At 56.8% G+C, this 21,021-nt stretch overlaps 6 protein-coding genes across 6 annotated transcripts; 4 read left to right on the top strand and 2 right to left on the bottom strand.

Annotated features, from left to right (window-relative positions):
• Positions 1-376: 376 nt before the first annotated feature.
• L226DRAFT_571802 (Aegerolysin aa-Pri1) lies at positions 377-887 on the top strand (the record flags this gene model as incomplete). Its single annotated transcript, XM_067684596.1, has 2 exons — positions 377-512; positions 571-887. 2 exons carry the CDS (start codon positions 377-379, stop codon positions 885-887), a joined length of 453 nt encoding a protein of 150 aa, XP_067534461.1.
• Positions 888-1,816: 929 nt separating this feature from the next.
• On the bottom strand, positions 1,817-6,470 carry L226DRAFT_464450 (P-loop containing nucleoside triphosphate hydrolase protein; the record flags this gene model as incomplete). Its single annotated transcript, XM_067675860.1, has 10 exons — positions 1,817-2,168; positions 2,222-2,430; positions 2,491-2,838; positions 2,895-3,203; positions 3,260-4,953; positions 5,005-5,442; positions 5,501-5,674; positions 5,727-5,907; positions 6,121-6,193; positions 6,262-6,470. 10 exons carry the CDS (start codon positions 6,468-6,470, stop codon positions 1,817-1,819), a joined length of 3,987 nt encoding a protein of 1,328 aa, XP_067534462.1.
• Positions 6,471-9,418: 2,948 nt separating this feature from the next.
• L226DRAFT_509677 (uncharacterized protein) lies at positions 9,419-12,176 on the top strand. Its single transcript, XM_067678225.1, has 11 exons — positions 9,419-9,838; positions 9,902-10,021; positions 10,076-10,240; positions 10,300-10,504; positions 10,557-10,657; positions 10,715-10,749; positions 10,813-10,983; positions 11,044-11,099; positions 11,153-11,214; positions 11,265-12,024; positions 12,087-12,176. Exons 1-10 carry the CDS (start codon positions 9,806-9,808, stop codon positions 12,012-12,014), a joined length of 1,698 nt encoding a protein of 565 aa, XP_067534463.1. The 5' UTR covers positions 9,419-9,805; the 3' UTR covers positions 12,015-12,024; positions 12,087-12,176.
• A 694-nt stretch (positions 12,177-12,870) lies between these two features.
• L226DRAFT_535816 (NAD-dependent formate dehydrogenase) lies at positions 12,871-15,125 on the top strand. The gene is made up of 10 exons (XM_067680991.1): positions 12,871-13,276; positions 13,331-13,405; positions 13,458-13,502; positions 13,560-13,613; positions 13,670-13,732; positions 13,792-14,146; positions 14,204-14,262; positions 14,315-14,398; positions 14,460-14,781; positions 14,837-15,125. Exons 1-10 carry the CDS (start codon positions 13,145-13,147, stop codon positions 14,848-14,850), a joined length of 1,203 nt encoding a protein of 400 aa, XP_067534464.1. The 5' UTR covers positions 12,871-13,144; the 3' UTR covers positions 14,851-15,125.
• L226DRAFT_488055 (P-loop containing nucleoside triphosphate hydrolase protein) lies at positions 15,098-18,327 on the bottom strand. The gene is made up of 9 exons (XM_067677219.1): positions 17,805-18,327; positions 17,658-17,738; positions 17,084-17,561; positions 16,805-17,030; positions 16,545-16,743; positions 16,421-16,494; positions 15,626-16,366; positions 15,497-15,565; positions 15,098-15,439 (listed from the first exon to the last, which is right to left on the bottom strand). Exons 1-9 carry the CDS (start codon positions 18,091-18,093, stop codon positions 15,347-15,349), a joined length of 2,250 nt encoding a protein of 749 aa, XP_067534465.1. The 5' UTR covers positions 18,094-18,327; the 3' UTR covers positions 15,098-15,346.
• On the top strand, positions 18,275-20,971 carry L226DRAFT_90545 (uncharacterized protein). Its single transcript, XM_067687325.1, has 4 exons — positions 18,275-18,726; positions 18,783-18,948; positions 19,423-19,786; positions 19,851-20,971. Exons 1-4 carry the CDS (start codon positions 18,456-18,458, stop codon positions 20,742-20,744), a joined length of 1,695 nt encoding a protein of 564 aa, XP_067534466.1. The 5' UTR covers positions 18,275-18,455; the 3' UTR covers positions 20,745-20,971.
• Positions 20,972-21,021: the final 50 nt, after the last annotated feature.

A 21,021-nucleotide genomic window follows, 5' to 3' on the forward strand; every position in this document is an offset into this window, starting at 1 on the left:
AGCCACTTGGACCACACTTCCTCCCTCGCTGTCACCACCATTCTGAGGTGAAGATGCATGGACATCCTAGAGATTACCAGACCTGGTGGCATAGTAGAACGACTCCTCAGTGAGAAGCAAGCAGGTCAGTCAGGCGGTCGAAACACGGGCGAACAGAAACAGACTGCATGCATGAGGGTAGAAGTTGGTAGGGCAGCTGACTCGTCGAACGATGGCGTTGAAGGGGACCTAGAAGTGAACGGAACGCATCCCTGTTACCGCATCGACTGGCGCTGGCACCGGGAAGTGGATAAATACCCCATGGCCAGGATGTCCACCCTCCAGAACCATCCCTTCGTTCTACTACAGCACGCTCACACTCTACGAACATCGCACAATGTCTGAGGCTGACGCTACCAACGGTCCCCCGCGCGCATACGCCCAATGGGTGATCATGATCCTGAAGAACTCAGGTACCGAAGACATCAAGGTCGCGAACATGAACGTCTCCTGGGGCAAGCTGTACGCCGACGGTGAGTACTTTCAGGGACACAAACTCTGTTGCCGTACTTACCGGAGAGTCCAACGCAGGTAACAAAGACGACGAGATATCGCCGTCCACGTACGACAACTATGTCATCCACCCGGGCGATCAGCTGCAAATCAACGCCTGTGGGCGCGAGAACGCGGCGTCGGGCACGACGGGCGAATTCGACGTCCTCGACCCGACCGCGTCCAACAAGGTCATTCGTCACTTCTACTGGGACTGCCCCTGGGGCTCCAAGACGAACACCTGGACGGTCAGCCAGACCAACTCGAAGTGGATGGTCGAGTCGTCGGGGGCCAACCTTGACAGCGGCGCCCTCGGCACCATCACCAGCGAGTTCATGAACAAGGCCGGGCAATAGGTGACAGGGTGAGTGCACTAGTGATATGCCAGTCGGCTCACCTACTGACCGTCTATTGTGCGGGATCTCCCCGACTTTCAACTCACAGACACCATCCCAACATAGGTCATGCTGGACACGACACGACACCAGAGATTGCTCCGTCCTGTGAATGTACACGTAGCTCGCGATTCGACAATTTGTATCTTGCGACTTGCCAAATATCTGTTCGTATGCCATCTGATGTTTGAGTTTCGCCCTCAAACGCTGCAAGTTTGTGTCGAAATGATGTTCAAGATTTTACAATAGGTCAAGTAGGAGGAAGAAATGTGGATTTGGGCATTGGCAGACGCCCGGCTTTGTTGCCGGGTGGATCGAGATCAAAGGTTGTTTTAGCCACCGCGAAACTCGCAACACACATTCCTGTCAACAGACCTTCAAGCTCTCGCGCAAATATAACTCTCGAGTGGATGTGATACGTTCTATGTATCCTGAGATGAATGGTATACTACTTCCGGTGTATAACTGCTATAGCATCGAGCACCAAACTACCTATTATGTAAGCCCGATCCGCCCAAGACAAGACGATGATGACGAAGAGGTAAAAGTACTTATGTTCATGAAGACGAGACCGCGTCGTGAGGCGTCGTAACTAGAGAAAAACTAACTATACGGGCTGCGGTATAAAGGGGAAGGCTGGGTGTAGGGGTGTCGTGACGGTGGGCATAACGAGGATGATGCACTCGGGGGCAATGTGTGGTGGGTGATGAGCAGACAAGAGCAGGGCAGGAGGGATTAAGAAAACACTAGGCATACACGCTGGACCGAGGAGGTATGGGAGCAGGTCATCAGCAAGATCGTGGTCGGTCTATCAAAAGCACAGCGCTATAAGGATAGGGAGAACTGTCCGCGTCCAGGGAGTCCAGGAGCTGGGGACAAGCGCAGCGCAATTACTTCTTCGACAGGGCCTGCAGCTGCACGTATTCGTAGTAGCCGCCCTTCAACGAGAGTAGCTCGTCGTGCGTGCCCGACTCGCTGACCGCGCCGTCCTTGATGAAGTAGATGCAGTCTGCGTTCTGGATGGTCGAGAGACGGTGTGCGATCGCGATTGTCGTACGACCCTTGGCGGCCTGGTCAAGCGCCTCCTGCACGACCTTCTCCGAGTTCGAGTCCAACGCGGATGTTGCCTCGTCGAGCAGGAGCACCTTGGGGTTGCGCAGGAGAGCACGCGCGATGGCGATACGCTGCTTCTGACCACCGGAGAGCTGCGAACCCTTGCCGCCGACTTGGGTATCAAAGCCGCTGCAGAATATCGTCAGGACCCAAACATTACACACAGAGAAACAGACACGTACTCAGGCAAGGACTGGATGAAGTCGAGGATGTTCGCGTTTCTGCAGGCGGCCTCGATCTCCTCTTGCGTGACCTCCTCCCTAGGCTTGGTCGCGCCGAGAAGGATGTTGAAGCGAACAGTACCAGCGTACAGCGTCGGCTCCTGAGACACCAACGCGATGTGCTTCCGGTACTCCGAGACATTATACTTCGTGATCGGCTGCTCGTCAAGCTGTGCACGTATTATCAGCACCCACACCCCCAAAAAAGTCGATAGAAGTGAGATACGTACGTAAACGGTACCGGCCAAAGGATCATAGAACCGCTCGATGAGCTGGATGGTCGTACTCTTACCGCAACCACTCGCACCGACAAGCGCGACGTAGGTACCGGGTTGGACAGTGAGGTTGAGGTCGCGGAGCACACGGACACCGGGACGGGACGGGTAGCGGAAGTGCACGTTTTCGAACCGGATGTGGCCCTTCACGTCCTTGGGCACCTCACCCTCAGTAGACTCGGCGTCGATCTCGGGCATCGAGTCCAGGAGGCGGATGACGTCGGAAGCCGACGACTTGGCCGAGGAGATATCGGGCACGAAGGAGAACACGTTGCCGGCCTGGATAGCGGAGAAGGTCGTGCTCTAAATCGCACAGGCGTCAGCACTGCCGCGCTCCACAGGGAGAGTGAAATGCCCACCATGAGACCAATGAAGAATTGGAAAGTCGAGCGCTCGAGGTTGGCAACGAGACGCGAGCCGTACCAGAAGACCAGCGCGATGACCCAGAAGGTCATCGCCTGCGAGAGCGAGAAGATACCGTTGGACCAGATTGCAGTCTTGTTCGAGCGGCGGAGCGGCCCCTCCAGCGACTCGCTATAGAGACGGCAGCAATCATCCTCACGCGTGAGTGACGCGACAGTACGGATAGCACCGGCGGCCTCACACGCGAGCTGCGCGGACTGCTCGTGAGCCTTCTTGTTCTGCTGATCCTTCAAGACGACGACGCGCTGCGAAGCGACGGGGGTCAGCAATAGTGATCCAACACTCTGTCAGAGAGACCTACTAGACGGATATAACCGGCGGAGACCAAGACGGGCATACAGGCAATACCGACAAGACCGATCTGCCAGTTGAACACTAGACCGATGATCGAGCCGATGACGAGCGTCGAGATACTCTGCACGATGGCACCAAGCGTGATACCGGCGAGACCGTTGATCTTCTGCGGGTTGTCGCTGAGCGTGGACGTGAGCTGGCCGGTGTTGTTCTCGTCCTTGTCAAAGAACTCGATGTCCTGGCGGAGGATGGCGCGGAAGGACATCGAGCGCAGCTTGGACGTGAGCTCCGCGGCGGACGAGGCAAAGAGGTAGTTCTGGAAGCCGACGGCGATCATGGACAGGATCGCGATGATGAAGAAGTACAACGCGTTCCGGTCACCGTCGTGGCGCCTCTGCGCCTTGTCGATGTCCGAGAACGTACTGATACCCTTGGCGAAGACGATACCGTACGAGGGGTACGTCGCACCGTTGGCGACGGCAGCAATGGCACCGAACAAATACTGCTTCCAGACACCGCGGTTGAGGTAGCCGAGACGCTTGAAGATGTAGTAGAGCGAGTAGTCCTTTCCTTCGCCCTCCCGCTCCTTTAGGCGCTGCTCGAGGATTTCGCTGGCAAGGGAACGGCCCGACTTCTGGCGCTGGAGAGGTATCTCATCGGCGGCCTCCTTCTCAATCTGCGCTGCCTCAGCCTCCTCGTTCGATGCTGCGGTGTCGCTGTCGGAGTCGAGCGTACGTTTCTCCCGGGAATCACGGAGCTTCTGCGCCTGAACCAACCGGGCGTATGGGCCGTTCTCGTCGCGAAGAAGCTCTTCATGCGTGCCTGACTCCAAGATGAGACCGTTGCCCATGACGTAGATGCAGTCCGCGTCCTTGATGGTGGAGAGACGGTGAGCAATGGTGATGGTGGTGCGTCCGTGTGCGGCCTTGTCGAGCGCGTTCTGGACAACACCCTCGCTCTGCGTGTCTAGGGCAGAGGTGGCCTCGTCAAGGAGCAGGACACGCGGGTCCGAGACAATGGCACGTGCGATGGCAATACGCTGCTTCTGACCACCGGAGAGCAGGAAACCACGCTCGCCGACCATAGTCTCATAGCCCAGAGGAAGCTTCGAGATGAAACCGTCCGCGTTGGCCTTGATACACGCCTCCTTGATGAGTTTGAACTGCTCTTCCTCGGAGGCGTGTTCATACTCGGTGCCGATGAGACCATGTGCGACGTTGCCCTTGATCGTCGTGGCGAACAGCGTGGGCTCCTGGGAAACGAGACCGATCTGACGACGGAGCCACTTGACATTCAGCTCCTTGAGGTCGATGCCATCGAGCTTAACCACGCCACTGAGCGGGTCATAGAAGCGCTCCACAAGGGAGATCACCGTGGACTTTCCAGAGCCAGACGCGCCAACAAGGGCGATCGTCTTGCCAGCGGGGAAGGTGATGGAAAGATCCTTGACGATCGGTACGTTGGGGCGAGATGGGTAGTTGAAGTTGACGTGCTCCAGAGAGATCTCTCCGATGCACTTCTCGGGCTTGAGCCCGGCGGGCGACGAGGAGTCAATGGTGGGGACACGGTCGATGGTCTCGTACAGCTTCGCAGCAGCACCACGAGCCTGAGTGATCGCTTGCATCTCGGGGGCGAGGAGAGCAAGGGAGAAGGAACCGATAAGGATGGCGAAGATAACGTTGATGATTTCACCAGACGTAGCTAGAGAACCAGTCAGTTCCAGACAAACATCTACGCAGGGCTCACACATACCTTCGCCGTTGTTAATGAGCGTAGTACCGAAGTTGAAAGCCAGACCGTATGCGCCATAGATGACGAAGAAGAAGAACGACAGTCCGGCACCATGCCAAACTGCAGCCTTGAGGTCGACAGCACGGCTCTGATCGACGTGACCGTCGTACAGATCGGAGAGGATGTGCTGAGTGCCGAACGCCTGGGCGGTACGGACGGTCGAAAAGACCTCTTCAGCAAGTGTACCACCTTCGGCGACGTGTTGGAGCGAAAGTTGCATGTACTTCGAGATGAACTTGTTCATCACGCCGCCCGCAATGCCGATACATGGCAGAATGGACGACATCGCGAGGGCGAGACGCCAGCACCGGACGTAGGCAAGGACGAAACCAGTGACGAAGGCGGCAAGGAAGTTGACAACCATGGCAACCTTTTCAGATGTTCCTTGCTGCACCAAATCTGTGAAGGAACCGAAGTCAGTATCTTGATGGGGTGAGGTTAAGTTGCGGGCGCTTACGTGTGTCAGTCTGGATACGAGTCGCGACTTCACCCGCGCCGACGTTGTCAAAGTAAGCGATGTCCTGACGAAGGATGGCCTGAAGGTAACGTTCACGGAGACGCTTCGCGTTGACTTCACCGGTGTAGACCCAGACGACCATGTAGGTGTAGGTGCACACGAACATACCGATACCTGCGATGCGATCAGGTGAGCGACTGCGAGTGCATGAAGGCAAAGTGCGTACCGATATAAACCAAGTAGGAGGCGTTGAGGGCCGCAGAGTGCTTGAAAGCAGCGGCAGCGGCAGGGAGGGCAGCCTGAGCTGCTGCTGCTTCAGTAGCATTGGAGGAGCCAGCCAATTGGAGTTCCGTGCCGAACTCGACAAAGTCCTGAGTGAGGCGACTGAAGAGCAGGGACATAAGCGGCTAGATGAATGAACATGTCAACGAGATGGCCAATCGAACGATTTCAAGGGTGAATTTGCACTGTGGACGTGCGGACATGACTGCAGTCAATGCAAGGTCTCGAGCGCGAGGGAGAGGGCACGACGGTTGCTGGTCGTATCCACTGACGGGGATGCGAGCCCGTACGAGGCGCACGCCGGTTGTGCGGGACCCTGGAATGGAATTGGGACGTACCTGGGACGCGCCGGCAGCAGCGGCCGCAATCAAGCCTATGAAATTCATGATAAGCTCCGCCCTGGTCGACATCCTGCAAAAAGTGGGGGGAAGGGGGTGAGAATGGGGCAGAGGGAGTGGGAACGGGGGACTCGGGCGCACCTGAAGAGAGCGGAGAAGCTGACAGGAGTGAGCTGCTTTGCGGGGGCAGTTTCATGAGCCTCGACGACGGCATCGTTGGGCTTTTCGTCGTCGACGGGATGGGCCTTCTTTGGGTGCTTGCGGGAGAAGAAGCCCTTCTTCTGGAGCTGTGCGGGCTGGTCGACAGCTTTCTCGTTGAGAGAAGGAGAATCAGGCGAGTTGGCCGCCATGTTGGGGGAGAGAAGAAAACCGCAGAAGATGCGATAGCCCTGGCGGGGAAGATGGGAGCTATATAGCGGAGGGCCTGGAGATGGCGGCGGCGGAGAGCAAGCGCAAGCGCAAGGGGAGCGTTGTGGGCCACTTGAGTTCGTTTATATCAATTGCCAATATTTATTACGCGGCCGCCCGGCGTCTCCCCACGCTGGCATCCACTGCGAATCGTGTGCTTCGCGTCTTCCCCGGGCTGCCCCTCTCCGTCCGTCTTCTCTGGCTGGGGGCGACGTTCTCCGCGTTCTCAGCGCAAGTCTGATGCAAACAGACGTGGCCTTGTATTTTTCTGTGCGCAGGGAGGGATGGGAGGAGGAGGATGGCTTACGAGAACGCCTTACGTGCTCGGAACCACGGCGCCCACGGGCCGCGGGGCGAGGGCGTATGCTTGGCGGGCTGCCCTGGCGCCAATCGTTTGAACGCCGAATGTGTCGTCTCCCGCTTATGTTTTTTCTCTGTCATAACCATTCTGCCCCGCTTCTGCGATGCAATTTGGCAAATGATGCCCTCGCGGTGTGCACTTGCGCGTTCGTCCACCCGACGCAACTTCATCCGATGCCGCGGCGTTGACGCTGCTGCTGTGCCGTAGAGTTTCGTGTCGACAGTGATATGGACGCGATCGAGCCGCTCCTGGTGATTCACCCGGTAGATCCGAGTGCATACGCATGCGCAACTGGCCGGCACCTCAGATTCGAACTCTGGTGCTACCTGAGTGCAACCCAGATCCAACTCCATCGCGTTCAATGCCATCTGGCTGCGCCCGCATGCGACATGTACAGCACACGTACTCCTCGCAACCCGCCCCGGGCCTCCTCGACTCATGGCCCCCGCAGCCCGGCGGCGGGCAGTATAGTCAACTAGACAGCGTTGCCTATGACTCCGGGTTCGATGGCGTCATGACTCGCCGCAAGCTGCGCGCGTGAGACCATTCCATCCGTTGGCACCAGCCCTGGAGCGCGTGCAGGGGACGTGTCCACCCACGGATCGGCCTTTCTCCCAGCTTCTCCCAGCTTCTCGTCCACGACATATCACGATCATCACCCTGGGAGTCTAGCGTTGACCGGGGTCTGCAGTACTAGTATGGACCAACCAGGTCGTGAACTTGTCGCTATCCTGTGCAATACTTGGTAGACGCATGTTGACCTCCGCGTGAAACGTTTGAAACGTCCTCGGGCCCGTACTCCGCTGAGAGACGGGACATGGGGCGTGGTTGCTCATACCACCGGCCGCAGCTTGACCTCGACTCCTTCCTTGGCATCTAGCGGGACCGAGGACACTGACTGACCATGACTCGTGATAGCTTGCCACGTTAGCACCGCCAACCACCTCCAAGACGCGTCGGGTTCTGCGCACTGTTGCAGCGCACAGAAAGGAGCCGGAGACAAATTTGCTACTGCGTGAATCCCTTGGACCATACTCCGGGCGCAGCGTTGAACACAGCACTGATGAGTGATATGCCCCCCGGCGTCTTGGCGAAATTGATGTAGGATAACAGATCTACATAAAGTACTCACTTATCGCTCCGGGGTCCGGGGTAATAAGCCTGCAGTGGCGCGCGAGGACGCAACGAAGTGAGGCACAGCATTCAATTGGAAACACCTGGAAGCTCGTCTCGATCCTGATCGTGGCCACACTCAGGGTTAGCGCGACGCTCGACCCTGGAGATCTGCCACTTGGCGTTGTGGGGTCCGGGATGCTGCGCATGAGTACCACTACCTCAAGATGGCAAGTTACACAAGCTCAATTCAGCTTCAATTGTAATCCTAGTACGTGTCGTGCACAGAGTTGCCTTGTGTCGACCTCGACACCAGGAAGGCTTCAGGGACGAAATGTGCCAGGGACACGCAGTGGCTCGGGCGGCACGTTGCCCACAGTCGTGCAACGCCGAACTTCACAATCTGAAGTGAGTAGCCAAAACCAGTCCTCGAGCATCACCCATCGAATGCATGCCATTCAGCTTGCCCACAGACCCTGCTTTGCTCACCATGACGAGTCTCCGAGTCTCGCTTCCCAAGTAACCCACCCAAGGGCATAGGTATACACTCACTCGACCACAGGTACCGCATGACCGTGCTGTCCGTGGCACTCCTTCAACTTCTTTCAATCGATCCACAGGCAGGATCGCACGTTGCCAACGTCGCGTCCACAGTGGCGCATGTTCTCATTTTTCGAAGAACGTACGTTTGCGGTGAAGCCGGTCCAGTACGGCATCGCCTGCCAGTCTCGAGAGGGATCGGAGGAGCGGGTCATGTGAAGACAACCTAACGGGAGATGTGTTCGACAGTCTCGGAGAGTACTGTGGGCTCGTGGTCCTTGTCATAAGTCTATGCAGCGGATGCAAACCCTGCGCATGTGCGCGCATCTTCTTGGTGATATGGTTGGCTGCTGATCGCTTTGTACGTGGTGGCTTGGGCTGGGCGGGTGGAGGCATGAAGAAAGGTTCCGGTTTGCAGCCACTAGGTGGTACCGGAGGGATCAGGGATGACCGCGTGCAGATCACCGCCGTCGAGGGCGCTGCAGACAATGTCTAGTTGATATTCATGTGGTTCGAGTGCGAATTATTCAGAGATGATGCCGCGGCAGAAGAGACGTCCTTCCGTGGACGAGGATAGATATGGGGGTGTCGCCGTGTTGTTTCCAGTGGGATGTGCCATTACGGGAGCAAAGTGAGAAGAGGAGAATCAATACGCCCGCGACGCGTCGTGGTGTATAGATCTGACGCGTCGGCGGAGATCAAATGTATGCTGACAAACTCCGAAATGGGCGACCCCACGACCAACACTTTGTCACACGTGGCTAGTAGCTACGAGTACCACCTACGAGTACCACCGTAAGATATTGTGAGTACAATCGACGGACACAAGTGTGCCATAGTACTGATGCGGGAGGAAAACATCGCTCTCGGCCGCAGGACATGCTATACAAAGCCTATCAAGTATGTACCTGTAAGGCATTCGGCTTGCTTACCAGCATGGTTGCGCAAGCCTCAAATTCCACCTCCCACGACGCTCTGCGGACGCGTCCCCGTCGGCATCGCACGCTCCGCTTGCCTGTACAAAGCTGTTATCCCCTGCTTCTCATCACACGTCATCGATTTTATTGCACGGCTGTGGTTCCGTCCGTCAGAAAACGAGCAGCAGCGAAAGGGTGTTTGCATCTCGCAGGCACTTGCATGATGGCGCTAGCCGAAGTACCATAAAAGCCGGCAAGATGACGGTCGAAAGCTGCAAATCACCCCCCTCTCTCTGACAACAACAGCCAAACGACATATCCGTTACTAAACTTATCTTGACAAACAATGTCAACGAGCATCGAGACCCCCATCCTCATCGTACGTCCATCACCATGTATATCTCTCACCCATTCGTAGGCCTGGTTGTGAATCGTAATCTAGATCGGAGCAGGGCCTTCAGGCCTGGCAGCGGCTCTGACATTGGCGCAGAATGGTATACCAATACGCATCGTCGACAAAGCTCAAGAATTTCACAAGTCTTCGCGAGGTAGCGGGATACATGTACGTATCCAAATGGTGTTTCAGAACTCTTACCGATGAGGAGCTCGTTTTCAGCCCAGAACGTCTGAGATCTTCCGCTTCCTGGGAGTTGCGGAAGACACTCGACGCCACGGCAGCCCTTTGCTGCCTATGCAGCTGTACAAGCTACCCGGAGGTACCGAGCCCGTCGCAAGGTGGAAACTCATGGAAGACGTGCCCGTAAGCCCCGATCGCCCAGAGGTGAGTTACACTACCTATCCTTATACTGTGTCCAGCCGAGTTGAGAGTCTGTACGCTAGGACACTCTTTCCTTGAGCCAACATCTCACGGAAGATTTCTTCCGTGATCATCTCGCGAAGTACAATGTTCACGTTGAACTCGGCACGGAGCCCCTCTCTATGGAGCAGGATTCGAACGGCGTGAACATAGTGTTGAAGCACGCCGGCAGCGAGGCAGTCGAAACTGTTCGGTGTGCCTACGTCATTGGCTCGGACGGTGCTCGAGGTCAGTTCGAGGATTCCAAACGCGGAAGTGCACGACTTACCGGCCCATGCAGGCTTCAGTAGGAAGGCTATCGGTGCAACATTCGAGGGACAGACGAAAGATGCCGACGGCGTTGTCTTTGCTGACGTGGAGGCTGAAGGGATCTTTGCAGATGTCAGCATCCCGACTTTCATTGTGTTGTGTCGTACTAACTCTTGAGCCGTGTGATAGGTTTGGCATGTCTGGGCCGAGGCTGGCAAGTTCTCGTGAGCACACAGAGAATTATCTTACGGGCGTGGAGCAAACTCATGGACATCGGTCTTTCACAGGATTGCCATGCGTCCGAAGAAAGAGCCGGGGCAGTTTCAGCTTGCAATCGTTGGTCAGAACTTTGATCCAGCTGGCTTGACGGATCCTGCCAAATTCGCAGAAGCTTTCTATGAACACACCGGACGCAAGGACGTCGTCTTCAAGAGCTTCACTGCGGTAACGTACTGGAAGTGAGTACAGTTCACTCTTATGTCAGGCAGTGATAATATTGACCTACGGTGCCATTGCAGGCCGAAGATGCGAATGGTCAACAAACTCTACGAGGGCCGTGTCTTCATTTGTGGAGGTGAGCGACTGCCAGGATGCAATACACCAGCGCGTTCCTAAGTTTCTTAACAGATGCAGCTCACGTCCATTCTCCGACGGGCGGGCAGGGGCTCAATACGAGCGTGGGCGACTCCGTACGCATGCATTTTGGTCTTCACACACGACGGACCTGACGAGTGTACAGTTCAACATCGCATGGAAGCTTGCCATGGTGTGCAAGGGCCTCGCCTCGCGGGATCTGCTCACCACGTACCAAACGGAACGGCTTCCTGTCATCGCCCACATGCTAGCCACCACCTCCAACCTGTATACCCACGCTGTCGCCAAGAATCCACACGAAGCTGTAGGATCCGGGGGGTCCGCAGGCTCTGGCAAGGAAGCAAGCGGCTTCATGAAGTGGCGTGACGGCGCGCTCCGCCAGCTCGACATCAATTATCGCTGGAGCCCAGTGGTTTTCGATGCGCGCGGGAGGGGCGAATTGGACGAAGAAGGATTGAAGGCGCGTGGTTACGTCGGATACCCGGGGGAGCATGTGCGCGCGGGAGACCGCGCGCCTGAGGCTCCCGGCCTGACTGATGCCACAGGCAAGGCGACCTCGCTCTTTGAGATCTTCAAGCCGTACACGCAGACTCTGCTTCTCTTCGCCCCGGAAGGGGCCGAATCCAACGTGCAGGAAGTCGTGGCCGCTGTACAGGCATCTCCTCTCGCGCAGGTTACGAAGACCCTGATCCTCAGTCGCGATGGAGTCCCCGTCGCTGTCGGAGGCGCCAACTCGTACCACGACAAGGAGGGCCATGCCTACAAGGCATATGGTGTCGATGGAGAGCTACTGACCGTTGTCATTGTGCGGCCAGATGGCTATATCGGCGCTTTCGTCTACGATGCAGACGGCGTTCGCACATATATTTCCCGAATTACTGGTGGCTTCCTCTGAACCGTCACGAGTGAGGATTTCATTTCACTCAAACCTTCGCATACCATGACTGCAACTCACCATCGTCTACAGATAGCTTGTATTCCATCGGACTCGTTTCATGATAGCTAGCCTCAGCCTGAGAATGTACGGATAGTTGGCTTGACAATGGAAATTGAGGATCTTGATGACAAGTGTATGCCACGCCGCGCAAAACAAGTACATAGACGTTGAACGGCAACAGACTGATTACCTTGTGAGTACCCTGAGCGAACCCAATGAAGCTGTTTGAACTGACGGATCGCGACCACCATTGACAGAGTCTTAGCTCCCAAGAACGACCCTACCACAACGTACGTTGCTCACGTGTCCGCCGACTACCGTTCTTCCTCTGCTTTGCCAGCTTCCGCCGTGCTGCGCTTGTCACACGGGAAGCGATGTGAGTCGGGTGGATTCGGGACGCACGACGCGTGACGTAGCGCGTCAAGAATCGCGCGTGCGCCACGCGCTAAGTAACAACTCTCCCTAGGCCCTATTAACCTACAACAGCCCTACGCATTCCGGGCAGTATAGCGCCATCATGATCTTCACAGATTTATTCTCTTGAAGGTACCAACGCATGTCGGTGTTGCGCACCTTCATATGTGAAGCAACAGTCAGCTCGGGAATCCTCGGCTTCTGGCCGTTTGGTGGTTTACAACTGGTACAGCAGAGTTCCCGGCGATTCGTGGATATGTGAAGTTCCTAAGCCTATATCCGATTTACGTTAGCTAATCCACCGTTCCATGGCGTCCCGCAGGCAGGTCGTAGCAGTCCGGAACGTACCCGCGGCATCTGTAAAGCAGTTCGGCGCCTTGGTCGGTCATCGGCGGGTACTAGGTGTTCACATGACCGTGTCGTCTATTCTTGCGCAGTGAAACCACCTTCGCGCATTCTCGGAGCGTCCATGCACTCACGCATGGACTGTACTGCACGTCGCCGGCTGTCCCGACTCGGGGCAACCTCTCAGGCGGGAGACAACATGGACGGACGTGTATATATACCCCGCCTGCTTGCTCTGATCCAGCACCAACCACCTCCTACCTTCTCCAGCAACACAAATATCCCCAGACTCTCGACTTCTACACTACTTCGCTCTCCAACAGCGTAACATGTCTCTCCTCAATGCCTCCGCATCCGCCATCAAGCGCGGCCTGTCGTCCTCGGCTTCCGCGACGCCTCGCATGCTCAACGGGCGTACTCTCGCACCGACCGTCAACCACGCTAGCAACGCCGGCATGAAGGTCGGCCAGCACTGTGTTTCTGCTAGTCTGACACGCATCTAATATTGCCCGCAGATTTTGGCCGTTCTTTACAAGGGTGGTGAAGCTGCCAAGCAAGAGCCCCGCCTCCTCGGCACCGTAGAGAACCAGGTTTGCGACCCCGCACGGCCTCTCCAAGCTTTGTCGCTAACCTCGTCACTAGCTAGGCATCCGCTCCTGGCTCGAGTCCCAAGGACATGAGTACATCGTATGATTATGTATAGCCAGTCCTTGCTGTACGCCCCCACTAATCATCGGTCCTCAGGTTACTGATGACAAGGAAGGCCCGAACAGCGTCTTCCAGCAACACATCAAAGATGTATGTACTGCTGGTGTAGATTTTTCCGACTCATCTTGAGTTTTTGTGCCCGACAGGCTGAAGTGCTCATCACCACACCCTTCCACCCCGGCTACCTCACCCGTGAGCTCATCGACAAGGTAAGCCCACCGTTGTATCTCCACCCTCTAACCATTAACGCCCTATATGCGCTTCCCAGGCGAAGAACCTGAAGGTCTGCGTGACCGCCGGCGTCGGCTCCGACCACATCGACCTCGACGCCGCTGTCGAGCGCAACATCCAGGTGCTCGAAGTGACCGGGTCCAATGTGACGTCTGTCGCCGAGCACGTCATGATGAACATCCTCTTGCTCGTGCGCAACTTCGTGCCTGCCCACGAGATGATCCAGCGCGGGGACTGGCAGGTGTCCGACATCGCGCGCAATGCCTTTGACCTCGAGGGCAAGGTCGTTGGCACCCTTGGGGCCGGACGCATTGGCTACCGGGTGCTGGAGCGTCTCCAGCCGTTCAACCCGAAGGAGCTGCTCTACTACGACTACAACCCTCTTCCGGCTGGTGCGCTGTTTGATTATCGTGATCGTCATGCGCGTGTGCATACTCACCCGTTCTCAGATGCGGCTGCGAAGGTCGGCGCCCGCCGGGTAGAGGACCTCAAGGACTTCGTTTCTCAGGTAGGCTTGATGCTGTCTACCAGAGATCGCATGTGAACTGACACGGACGTAGTGTGATATTGTCACTGTCAACGCGCCCCTTCACGAAGGCACCAAGGGCCTCATCAATGCCGACCTCCTCAAGCATTTCAAGAAGGTACGACCTCGACACTCGTCCTCCGCAGAGCTAGACTCACAGGCATGGGCCTTTCCAACAGGGCGCATACCTCGTCAACACCGCCCGCGGCGCGATCTGTAACACCGAAGACGTCGCTGCGGCGCTCAAGTCTGGCCAGCTGAACGGCTACGCGGGCGACGTGTGGAACGTCCAGCCTGCGCCCAAGGACCACCCGTGGCGGTACATGAAGAACCCGCTCGGGGGCGGTAACGGCATGACCCCCCACTACTCGGGCACGACGCTCGACGCGCAGGCTAGGTATGCGGCGGGCACGAAGCAGATCTTGGAGAACTACTTCCAGGGCAAGGCGCAGGAGCCGGCGAACATCATCGTTGGCGTTGGCAAGTACGAGAGCAAGTCTTGTGAGTATTCGAGCTTGTGTCAGGATGGAGATAGTTGCTAATAACGGGATGCCAGACGGCCAGCGGTAATCACCTGGAACACGCAGGAGTGCAGAGCGCATAGATTCCGATCTTCACCATACTTACCATATAGCCTGTAACCAATAATCCACTCGTATCGCCTCCACACCGATTACACGATTGTGTGAACTAGTAAGACTTATAGGCTGTATCGATGGGCATCATATAGAACGTATTTGCAGCATTGGGATATATCTGGTGGGGCTGGACGAACCACTTGATAGTTCCTAGTGCAGATACGGTCCTATTTTATAGTCCGTATGCCTTACGAATATACAGCGAGCTTTTCGTAGTTTTCGGCGTGTCATGGGAACAGTTCGTCCCTGGTGAGATAGGAGGCAACTCCAGTTGATTTGCCTAACGCGACGCACGAGTACCGCAACACTGTGGATCGGACATATCGAGCAACGAGTCAACGAAGGAGTAGCAAGAAATGTCAAGAAATCATTCAAGCAAAGAACGACTCGATGTGATCGTGGAAAGTACAGCAAGCGTACGAGTGCCATCAACTAGTCCGCCTTTTCAATACCGGCACCTCAGCGATGAAACTCCTTGGAACAGCAGATACACCTCGTGCGTAGATCTGGGTCGTGTATACCTAAGAAAGAGAAGAATTCAGCAGGGTTCACGGGCGGAGAGACACATGACTACGCACAAGCTCATCGTATATAATCGCCGGCACCTTCTTGTCTGCCAGTGAGGAGCTAGGATGTATCTTCACCACCTAGGGACGCTCGTTGGTCAGTAACCGAGGTAACAGCGGTGTTCCAAAGCGCAGACTCACCGAAGGCCCCATGACCTGCTTGTACGACCCATCCGGCTGCAAGAACGCCGTGTTCTGCACTAGCCCGGCGACCATGGCCCTAAGCACGCGTGCCTCCCCGTCCTGGCCCTGCCCCTCCGCGCTCACTTTCCAGTCCATGCTCGTCTTCTCGCAGACGTCCCGCAGCTGCGCGCGGATGTTCGCCGCCTCGGCGAGACAGCGCTCGTTGACGAACATACGTCGGCACCAGTCTGTGCGCGCCTTCTTGCTCTCGCTCTGAGACACGTCCTCGTACGCTTTCACGACGTTCAGCACTGTCATGTGGTCCCCCGACGCGTGCCGGAACTTCTTGCGCGCGTCGGCGGCCTCTTCCCGCGCATCATGTGTGTCGACGAAGAGCTTGCTCGAGGCTGAGAGCACGGAGAGGATTGTGAGGATCTCGGAGGTGCAGCCTAGCTCCGCGGAGGCCACTAGGGCCCGGGCGAGCGGGGGCTCGAGCGGGAAGGCGGCCATTTGTCGACCGAGGGGAGTCAGGGACTTGGTGTGATCCAGTGCTCCGAGGAGGAAGAGCGTCTTCAGTGCTGAGACAATGCTCTCGGCGTCGGGCTTGTCCATGAAGTCGAGCTCCTCCAGGTCTTGGCCGAGACACTTCAGCTGCAGTAAGCTTGAGGTCAGCGTGCACCGCCGAATCTCCGGCTCGGCCGTGCGTGGCATTTTCTTGAACGCGTCCTCAGTATACAGCCGGAAGCAATATCCTTTGCCCTAGAAACATAGTTAGGATTACGCGCCTGCATAACAAGGAGAGGTCGAACGCACCTCGCGTCCCGCACGACCTGCGCGTTGCACGGCAGACGATTGCGTAATGTCTCTTGTCAAGAGCGTGTCGAATCCTGTGAACCTATGAGTAATGGCTTCCCATATAGCTGGTCTGCTGACGCACCTGTGCCGGTATTCTTCGCTACATATCGCTTCTCTTTGCACTTCCCAGTATCGATCACGTACTTGACGCCGGGGATAGTGATGGAGGTTTCGGCGATGTTTGTGGCTAGGATGACTTTGCGCATACCCGAAGGAGTGGATGCAAAGATCTTCGCCTGCCGTGCAGGCTGTAGGGAAGCATAGAGCGGTAAGATCATGACCTGTACAGGAGAAGAGCCATTAGGTTGACGCGCGTATCGAGGAGCTGAGATGACCTCGTACCCCGAGCGAATCTTTTGGAAGCTGGTTGGCGTACAGCTGAATCGACTTCTCCAGGCTCTCAATGTCCTCCTGTCCCGGCAAGAAGATGAGCACATCTCCTGGCCCCTGGTCCAGATGTACTTGGAAGAACGTCCGCAGGGCCGCGTCTACATAATCAGGCTGACTGGTCGCAGTGTGATAAATCGTAACCGGATGCTGTCGGCCCTTGACATATACGACCTTCGCACTGTTGGTTCACCGTAAGGTGTTGCATCCGGCAAATGGCACGTAAGCACGCACCCGCCAAAGAATCTGCTGAACTTCTCGGCCTCGAGTGTGGCACTCATGATCACGACCTTGAGGGGATTCAGCTTGCCGGAGGATTCCTGAGCTTTGCCCTTGCCTTTTCCTCTGTCATCTTTCCCAGATCGCGTAGGGCCGTTCCGTGCCTGGAGGATGGTCTTGAGGTTGGCGATAAGAAGGTCGGTTCGCAGCGTGCGTTCGTGAGCTTCGTCCACGATGACAACGCTGTATCGCGACAAGAGCGGGTCACCTAGGAGCTCCCGAACGATCATACCATCGGTGAGATACTTGATCTTGGTGTTGCTGGAGGATGCTTCGTCGAAACGGACGGAGTAACCGACGAGGGAACCGACGGAAGTCTGCTTCTCAGAAGCCACACGGGATGCGAGGGACGTAGCGGCGACTCGACGGGGTTGGGTTACGGCGATCATGCCAGAGCCAGCGAGACCAGCTTCGAAGAGGTATTGCGGGACCTCTGCGCAGGGACATGACAGTGGTTAGAGAGGATGGAATGACGATTGTGACGGCCACTACAATGCTACGACTGGCTAGAGTTGTGTGAGATACGTACGCGTTGTTTTGCCAGAGCCAGTCTCGCCGATCAAGACGGTCACGTCGTTCTGACGGATAACGTCGATGACAGCATCCTTGCCTGTTCGAATTGCATCCAACGGTCAAACGATCGCCTGGGCCGCAAACCACTGCGTCGAACACGGACCTGCATAGATGGGAAGCTGCTGCCGCTGCATCTGGATTGGCTCCTTGGATGGGAGGTGGGCGGGAGCAGACACGCGGGGTTTCTTGCGAGGACCATGCCCGTGGTTTGGATTGTGCATGGCCTTGGATGAGGAGGCGGCTTGCTTCTTCGCACTTCTTACTTCAAGGTCATCGTCTGAGACATCGACCCAGGAATGCTCGCGCTTCGGGGTTCGTCTGCGGGGGGTGCCATGGCTGCCCTGCTTCTGGAAAATGTTTGAGATGCCCTGGAGGGCAGATATTTTGACCATGGGTGTGCGAGTGGGTCAGCGGAGTCTCTTTCTGTGGTTTGTGTAGGTGTGGGAGGGCGCAGGGGGAGTGAGTGGGAGCATGAGCAGAGTGCAGGACGAGAAGTGCGTGACTTTGACAAAAAACGGTGCGTGCCTGTAGCCGCCGGCATTTCCCTTGCCCAGGGCCAAAGTGCCGCCGTCTGCCCGCCGTCCGCCTTGCCCTCCCCCGCGACCCCGCCCCCGTCCGCGAGCCCTCGTTCGCCGCTCTCGGAGCCCCTCGCGCTGGCAAGGACGCCTGCGCACTCGGCGACGACGTTCTGCACGCTCTGCGCAACCTGACGACCTCTCACGCCCACGACTTCTCTGGCAGCCCGTATCGCACCATGTCCACCACCGCAGAGACCACGCTCGCGTCCCTCCTCTCCTCCTCGTCCTTCCTCCTCGCATATGCGCTGCCCCTCTTCTTCCTGTCTCTACTCCTCACCTTTGCCGGCGCCTTCCTCACCCTCGATCGCACACGCGCCTTTGCGCCCCGATATGACGCACTAAAGCCGCCCGAGGCGACCAAGTTCCAGCATGCCGAGGTCCTCTTCAAGACCGTATTCAGGATAGAGGGCGGCATTGGTGGAATTGCCCTGGGCTTCGTGACTGGAGGTGTGTTAGATTCAGCTTATATCATCTGGTGTGATTCAAGGCTTACGGATGGCCAGTCCATTTCACCACCTTCCTCGCGCTCCTCATACCGAACGTCTCCACCTCCAAGCCGCTCAGCCCTGGTGCTTTCCTCGCCGTATGGTTACTGCCGTCCATTGCTTGCTCCGTCCTGGCCGCAAGGTGGCGCTTCGTCACCCTTGCGTTCGCTGGTATCGCTGGATAGTGAGTACCCTGTCATATCACCCAATCATGCTATGGTCTGCCTTCTGGCCCCCAGACCATAGTCCCTTGAGCTGGTGTTGCAGCATGAGCATAGCGATATTTCATCACAATGTGGCCTGGGCCCTAGCCCTCTGTCCATCCCGGGCCTGGATGTTTTAAGGTCTAGCGTTCTACTGCAGCTACCCTGCGCATGCACCATATGCATTTGCTGTGCTCTACCTCATGGACGCTCAGGTCCTCATTCGCATTTTACTCTGATGGTCCGGTCAGATCCAACACCGCCTCTATCTGTCAACATCGTTTAACCACCGTCCACGCGGACACCTTTGACGTCCACGGTTGACAGGTCGAGGTGGTCGACTTGCGGCGCAGGTTTGATGCCAGAGATCGGTCATCATTAAGGCCCATTTCATCTCTTCCAGCTTGCTTCTGACCCGAAACACTGCGCATGTACTGACCATGGTGTTCCCGCAGCTCCACTTTTGCCCTTGCGTTCTCGGTCATTCTGCATCCCTCCCTCCTCACGCGTCTTATACTGGTTGCGGTCTTCACTCCAATCGGCCTCGTGATGTGTCTCCTCCCCATCGCACGTACACAGCATGTGTTCGTTCGTCTCGCGATGGCCTCAGTTGGCGCATTTGGCACCATTCTTGCAATCGCTCTTCTTGCACACATTCCATCATGGATTGAGGTCTGGGACAGACTCTGGATCAAAGACGGGGATCTCTGGGGCACTGCGCAGGAGAAGGGATTGAGCGCAGCGTTCTGCCTCTTCGTCCTTATTGGCGCAGCCAGTGATTGGTTCCTGAAAAGGAAACTTGGTGAGAACCCGGACGAGGTGAGTTTAATCCGCAGTTTGCTGCAGCGCATGAACTTCACACTGATCCACGCGCATATGGCAGAAATGGGACAGCTATCTCGCCGACTACGCCGCTACTCTGCCCAACGGTTCCGATCGTGCGGGTCACTTCCAGCCACTGCAATCTTTCTGGGCACGCCACTTCGGACATAACAAGGGTTTGGACCCCGTCGACAAAGACATCGTTTTCCCCACCGACGCCGAACTGAAACTTCCGGTCCCGGACTCGCCACTCAAGCTGTACAAGAAACGCTCGCTCGCTGGACCACATGCTACCCACCATGACAAGCCGCGTAGGTTCACTCCGCCCCAGGAATACCTGCGTAAAGATCGCCGGCCCGGAGTGAAGGGGCGCCAACGTACGCGTGAGCTTATCAAGTTCGAGCCCCTTGATCCTTACACCCAGTCGGACTCGGACGATGACGAGGATTTCAAGAAAGGCGTGCCCCCGTTCGTGCGCTCGCCCACGCGCTCCGATTCAATGGCGACGCTTGCGGACGATCAGCCTGCCAGGAAGACGAAGGACGACCCGCTATCGGACACTGAGCAAGACGTCACCGCGAATCGCACACATTTCCTCCAGCGACATAGCCTTGCACACAGGGCTTCGTCGGCCGCGATTTCGCAGGCGGGCACAGGGTCATCAACCACGCTGACGCCTGTGGCGTTCACGCCTGTTCCTGCGACGCCCTCGCTCATCAAGGCCGTCGAGCGTGTCAACGCAGCTCAGCGAGAGGTGTTCTCCCGCTCGACTGACGGGCTTCCGCTGTCTTCGTCGATCCCATCGACGCCCGTGGCACAGCCAGTGGAGCCGCGGCCACACAATTGGAACGCATTCTGGGACGATGTGAAGACGAAGGCAGGACACGGCTTCCACCCGCACAGGCGGGATGGTGCCGTCGATGGTGCATCTGGTGCTGCTACCCCGAAGCGGTAGCTGTTATGACTTTTACGACCTCTCATGATACTCTGTCACGACTCCCTTCATGACTAGCCATCGCTTTGCTGTTGCTGTTGCATTTTGACCTGACTTATTCGATACTGATATTGTGCCCCGTATGCCGGCCGCTCCGTAGTCTGTTGTAATACCCGCATAAGTCGGACTGTTCGTTTCGTTGAGGCTTCTTGCCATTGCGCCTTCAGCGGCCTTCTTGGATAAATGAATGATATGTTGTTCTGTTCGCTCGTTGCATCCGACTGGTCCTGTACTCGCG

The sequence above is a fragment of the Lentinus tigrinus genome, assembly GCF_003813185.1.
Source record: "Lentinus tigrinus ALCF2SS1-7 unplaced genomic scaffold L226scaffold_15, whole genome shotgun sequence".
NCBI lineage: Eukaryota > Fungi > Basidiomycota > Agaricomycetes > Polyporales > Polyporaceae > Lentinus > Lentinus tigrinus.